Source organism: Halyomorpha halys, unplaced genomic scaffold (assembly GCF_000696795.3).
Source record: "Halyomorpha halys isolate HHAL.00 unplaced genomic scaffold, Hhal_1.1 Scaffold373.1, whole genome shotgun sequence".
In the NCBI taxonomy this organism is placed as follows: Eukaryota; Metazoa; Arthropoda; class Insecta; order Hemiptera; family Pentatomidae; genus Halyomorpha; species Halyomorpha halys.
Window position 1 is genome coordinate 75405 of NW_027109386.1, and position 6760 is coordinate 82164.

The 6760-nt window shown below is 28.8% G+C and overlaps 1 protein-coding gene across 1 annotated transcript in view; it reads left to right on the plus strand.

Annotated features, from left to right (window-relative positions):
- The window catches only part of LOC106681897 (cadherin-99C), a gene marked incomplete at its 5' end in the record, with an annotated part of 71494 nt that extends 65649 nt beyond the window's left edge, over positions 1-5845 (plus strand). Inside the window, 7 exons of the mRNA XM_067047569.1 lie at positions 807-1019; positions 1244-1509; positions 1609-1836; positions 2075-2171; positions 2972-3098; positions 4112-4232; positions 4929-5845. Of these exons, the coding sequence (XP_066903670.1) occupies positions 807-1019; positions 1244-1509; positions 1609-1836; positions 2075-2171; positions 2972-3098; positions 4112-4232; positions 4929-5064 (1188 nt within the window). The remainder of the gene's footprint in view (positions 1-806; positions 1020-1243; positions 1510-1608; positions 1837-2074; positions 2172-2971; positions 3099-4111; positions 4233-4928) is intronic.
- Positions 5846-6760: the final 915 nt, after the last annotated feature.

Sequence of the window (6760 nt, forward strand, 5' to 3'; positions counted from 1 at the left end):
TTTATTTATTTATTATTTATTATTATTTTTTAACAATAATTTTGACTCAGATTGTCTTCATTCATTAATCACGTACAGTCAATTAATAAGTTTATATATAATACAGTCAATAAAATGTTTTTATTTAAGAAAAAAAAAGAAGCAAACAAAAAGCAATATTATTTCCATAATTGATATATATATCTTCTTATATATCAATTTTTACGGTCAACTATATATACATATATATATATATTTCCATAATTGTGCACAGTATATTTTTAAATAAAAAGTTTTGATTTAAAAAATGTTTATATTTTTTATATTTAATGGTTACATATGCTAATAATGTACTAGATTGGAACATAAAAATATGGTTTAGTGGTAAATTCGATCAAATTAGTTAAAAAACACAACTGTTATTTAACACCTTTATAAACTTGACGATATTACATGTATATAAATTTTTTTGTGTGATGGGGTTAAAGTCGCCTTTATGTTTATTTTATTTACGCCTTTATGTTTTTATATTTAAAAAGTTTTTTTTTGGAATGTATACATTTTTTATTATCTGTGCAGGAAGTTATTCCACTGTGTATCTACTTAAGTGGATCTATCACTGCAGTAGTCTAACATAACTTTGAAATTTAAACAACTAGTTTTGTTGCTTAGAAACCTAGCAGTTAGAAATATAGTTTCTACTCTCTCCTCTCTAAATATATATTTCTTAGAGGAAAACAGGAGAAAACTTTTTTTTTTTTAGATATTAATTTTTTTTCTAAACTTAAATATAATAAAGGAATATAACTGAAGTTTCCATCTTGTAGGCTGAAGATATTGATAGCAATGGATTAACCGCTTTGGGATACAGCCTAGCACCTTCGGAAATGTCTGATTATTTTAGCATAGATCCAGATTCTGGTAGTATTAAAACTCGTAGGTCGTTGGATACTATTTTACCAGATCAGCTTCCTGTTAGGTTGACGGTTCTTGTCACCGATAGTAAAGAGAATGCTCACACCGCATCTACCAGTGTTGTAGTAAGTACCATTTGTATAACCTTTTTCAAGCATGTGTTATTTATGTCTTTTATCTTAAAGATCATCATTCAATATAATTAATTTTTAATAATAATATATAATTTTTTATATAAACCAATAAGAATTTTCATGATAAAATAAATTTTCTAGTATTTTTTAGGATTTTAAAATTACCCAAATTATACGTTAATACTGTAATTAAACTTTTTCGTGACAAATTTCAGATCAATTTAATTGACGAAGGTGACAGAATGGTCCTGCCTGTTCAAAAAATACCTCCGGAATCTGCATCAGAAAAGGAATCTCTACTTTCAGAACTACTCTCTAAAGCAACTGGAAAGATGGTTGGTATCGATAGGATAAGTGCGCTAGAAACATCTTTGGACAACATCACCTTGACATCAGATTTGGTTTCGACAGATTTGTGGTTGTACTTCATCGACCCTAACTCTGAGAAAATAATGCCGATAAATGATACACGGATAGCAAAGTAAGTTTGAATTAGTTAATTTATGAAACATTCACAATGACTAATAATTATATAGTGTATATTTTTAATTAAATAATTACAAACCATCTCTGCTTTTAGGGCTGCCAAAGACGAAGATATATTCGCTAACATCACCGCCGAGATAACTACTGCACTAGGTGGTGGTACAGTGCTACAACTTCACCCTCCAGTGAAGGTGCGTGTTATCAGGACGGCTGTGGTTGCCCTTGACTGGGAGGTCTTCCCATATGCTGTTATTCTCATTGCAGCTCTGATTTTGGTCTTAGGAACTGCAGGGATCATCTATATCTGCATCTCTTGGCAGAGGTATATATAATAAATAATTTAGATAATGAAATATTATTATAACATTGGTAGTTCTGTCAGTAATAATCAATTAATTTCACTATGTACAATAAAATAAGTACATAAGGTTTTAATATTCTGTAGTTATCTGTTGTTTTGAATTATATTATATTATAACTTGTCAATTTCTTAATAAACATTTATAATAATTTATAGAAATAGAAATATTTATGCATTTAATTATTATTATTTTTCACAGATACAAAGCCCACAAGGAGAGAGTTCAAAGAATGTATGTTATGCCCAGATATGATCCTGTCTTTGTTGAACCTAATCTCAAAGAATACGAAACTCAGGTGATTGGATCTTTTTTATTTAAATTTAGAAAAAAATTAAATTAGAATCTAAATAAAAATTAGTTAAAATTAAATTAATCAATATAATTAAATATTAAATGTTTTAAGTTCAAGTTAATATTTAAATATTGTAATTGAAACTTTGTGTTTCATAATTAGGTGGATATATGGCACCAACTGGCAAAATACAAAATATTTTCTTCCAACAGTGCACTTTTATAGATGATTTGTTCGAGCACAAAGAAAGTTTGGCAGACACAGTTTTTTAGCATCTTTGTGGTTTCCAGTTTCATTTGTTCTTGGCACAAGTCATCATTAAATAATAAATTTTTTAAATATTTGTTACACTCTTTCAAAAAGGACTATTCTTAGAAGCTCTTTTTTTGAGTTGGCTGAAAAATGTAAATTGAATACTTGGTGAGGATATTTTGATATAAATATCTAAAAGCTGTCTCGAAATAAGACACCATATTTTGCCTCGGCTCTTGGACTATTAGGTTAGTGTTAGTTCTGTTTTATGTAAATAATTTCATTAGTCATTTTTGGCCATCTTGGTCATGCTCCATCCTTTCAAATTTCGGTATAATCTTTTGGGCTATGAGAAGACAAATCATTTTAGTATTTAGCTTATTTGTGACATGATTACATCATAGTAATGATTTTTTATTATTACTAAAATTGATAATTGAATGATGGTATTATTATTTTATTTTTTATGAAATTTATTTTTTCACTGAATTTTAACTTTTAATATTAAAATTTTTTATTTATATAATATTATTATTATTATTTTTTTATAGGTTCTTCAGATGAGTGTTCCAATGGATGATAATGACAGTTATGACTTGCAGCTTGATTTCTCTCAAAAGAACCATGCATTTTCTTTGGACAATGTTAGCTACATAACCAAGGATCATGGAGACACTGGTAAGTGTCTTATCTCTGCTTTTTATTTGCAAATACCTTTTTTTGTGTGTGTTGTTTTATTTTGGTTACTATGGGAATATTAGGTGTGTTATCTTGTTTTACTAACTGCTAGATTCGGGAGCCTTATTTACTATATTAAAAGGTCTTAAGAGATATTTAATAAGATATAATCCCATTCCTATTGCTTAGTGTTAAATACTATAAACTTACAGTGTATTTAATGTACAATAATTAATTGAAGTTAAAATTTCTATGATAATTCATTGATGTTTCACCTCTGTATCCCAAAATTTTTTTATTAAGTGCTTATATAGGATGTACTTTACTGCAGTATTAAGGATCTACTTTTATCTACATTACATCCATTTAAACAATTCTTGCTGCTCCCAATCCTGTTATATTATATTATTTTTAATGTGAAATATAAATTAATTATTTCATCATAATTGCTGCTTTGCTTTAACAGTGGCAAAAACTAAATTTTGATTTTATTTGTAATATGCCTGATAAAAAAGATAGCAATATAAACTGGGACCCCCTTCACATAATGTCAGTTTAAAATACAATTTACGGAATTTGTCAAATTCAATTTATAAAAAAATAATATGGACTATATTGAAAAATACTAATTGCTTTTTAGATTGTAAAAGCAATCTATTGAAATATTCTAATTTTTTTAATTATCTTGAAAATGGTCAGTTATATGTTCTATTCATGCTTTTATTCGTGTTTTTCTTACATGATTAAAAAAAAATGTTATACTACTGATTTTGAAAATAAGAATTTGTTAATTACAATTACTGAAATGCTTTGTATGTCCATGCTTTATGTAAATATTTTGCATTTTGAATTATTTAATTTTGTGTTTATGAAACTGTTACTAATCCTACTTTAATGTGTACGTCAAGCCAATAATGTATGTCTAGACTAACCCAAACTTTTATGTAATCACTAAATATGTAAATATTATTTCTGTAAATACACCTATGTTTATAAAATTTACCCTGATGAAGTGCGACTTCTAGGAGGCCAGAGCCCAACCAGTTCAGAAGCTGCGACGACAACACGAGCTTCAAGTCTTGGTCGCCATCATAACAACTTGCATGAAGGGGCCATCAATCTATCTTATGAAAGGTAATAATAATTTGAAAACAATAACATATTACAACCACTTTAATGGTTACTTGTACTCTACTCAAGAAACTTAGTCTTAGGACTGTTCAATTACATAAATAACAGTTCCTGTAAAAAAAACTGAAGAGTAATCAATCAATAGTCAAGATATTACAGTTTCCCTTCTCTACTTCAAAAGTTTAACAGTTGCAGAATAAAACTTGTTGAATACAATTTTGTAAAATAAAACTTGTTTAATGCAATTTTGTGGAATGAAGTTTTGTAACAAATCTGACATAAAAGCTCTAAGATAATATGATAAGATTATATAATAGTTCTAAGGTTAAAGTTCTTGAAAAATTCTGATATGAAAGTTATTAAGAGAACCTTTATAAGGAAAGTTGTAATACTTTATAATAAAGTAGGAAATCTTTATAATAAAAGGAAAACTTTATAATAAAAGTTGTATAAACTGTTTCTAAAAAGTTCCTAGGGAAAAGTATTTATTAGAACAAGAACTAATTAAGAAAAAGAAGTGCACAGTTATTTCAGAGCCTTGATTACATTAATTAATAAAAGTTGAGAAATATTCACAAATTAAAATGGGATGCTAACTATTGTTTCATTCTTTTAAGATATTAAAACTATATATAGTTAATTTAATTTGATAAAAATTAATTTGAAGACATTAATTTAGAATTTTTTTACTTATTTTAGGTCTGATGATGAGCTTGGACACAATTCCAGCCCAACGAATGATAACGTCACCTTCAGAGAGAAAAAGGATTATTCTCATTTGGGGTTCAACTACCTCATGGATCGATCTCCTATTGAGACAACGACAGAACTGTAGTTAACCTTTAAATTTGATGGAGCATCTGCTAGCTGTATTGTGTACTTAAATGAAAGGACACCTGAAGAGGTTTTGTACTAATATGTGCCACCGAACAGTTATGCCAAATACAGTATGTGAATAGTGTTAGGAGGGTATATGTCAATCTCAAGAACTATTGGCAAACGCCTCACTATAGTGATTAAAAACAATATTAATTTTCCATGTATAAATAAAGTGATTTGTAAATATATAAATTTATATATTGTGAAATTATAGGGCTACCAGAGTCAAAAGTTATTTTTATATAAAGACAATTTAAATTATTCTGTTATTGGTACCTACTAATTATTGCCATCGGCATGCCTTTGACATTTTTGTTTGTTTTTAGTGAATTCATTTGAGTGTGAATGTTGTAAATAAGCTCTAAAAGATATTTTTTCGTCACACTATTACGCATGTGATGTTATGGAATACCACTGTATTTTATTAGTTAATAAACTATTACGGTAATTTAATGTTTATTTTTATATGTATTTTTAAAATAAAACAACGATCTAAGAATATTAATTATTGTATAATAAGCCAGTCCATATTGTATATTGTTTTTTATGTATTTGTTTTATGTTTGTATTCTTGTAAATCTGTGTACTTACTTGAATGTGCAATTTAAATATGTGCCTTAAATTAGGGCAAAAATGCTCAAAATACTCAAATTTGTATGTATGTATAATTATGGAAATTATTGACTAAGAAATGTAAAAATTAATGAGCTAGTCAAAATATATGTAATTTTAAACTTTTTAAATTTATTTCTCAACCATTTATAACCAATTCCTTTAGGATACCTTATTCCTTGGAACTGGAATATTTCAGCCTTTTTTTTTTTTTTTTTTTTTTATATGATAGCCATTATTCAAAATATATTTAACAATATCTATATCTCAATCTCATGATAGCGCCTGTTGGAGTTATCATCCATTGCCAGTTCAATTCTAATTTTTTTTTCTCAGAGGATCGATCCTCTCCCTTCTGCTTGGGTCATCATCGGTCCTAATAGACCAGAGTTAGGTTGGAGTTTCTAATTCCATTCAGGGTACACATATCTCTATGTACCGATGATCACTTTGATATAAATGATCAATTTGAGTATTTGAGTCCATTACGAGCTTGAGTCACCCTACCTCTCATGTAGTCCAAGTTAGGCATCACATAGGTCTTCCTTCCAATCATTATACCAAGATACATGAGAACCTCAATTGGGTATATCCTTTCTATATGTTTACTAAGGGTAATAGGATCCAACCTGTCAGTTGTAGCCCTCAAGAGAATGATCTGAGTCATGACATAGCCCTCAAGAGTGATCTGAGTCATGACATAGCTCTCAAGAGAATGATCTGAGTCATGACAAAAGTCATATTCAACATCTTTCTCTGGCATCATCCTCCATCTAGGTTGGTGCAGTGACAAGCTTCTTCTTTCAGGCTCTGCTGTTCGAGGCCACCCTTCGGCCATATCGTCAAAGTAAGCCATTTAGCATAAAACCTCTCCTCTTTAGCCCGTTTCTCATTGACTTGCTGAAGATCAATGTCTACTGGGCAGGACAGGGCCCTTGGAAAACTTGTTTTCCACAATATCTTCTGCATGGAGGTAGCTCCACTTAATGTCATACGAGTTGTTAGGAGCTTTATAATTTTTGAACTGTACACTTGTACAC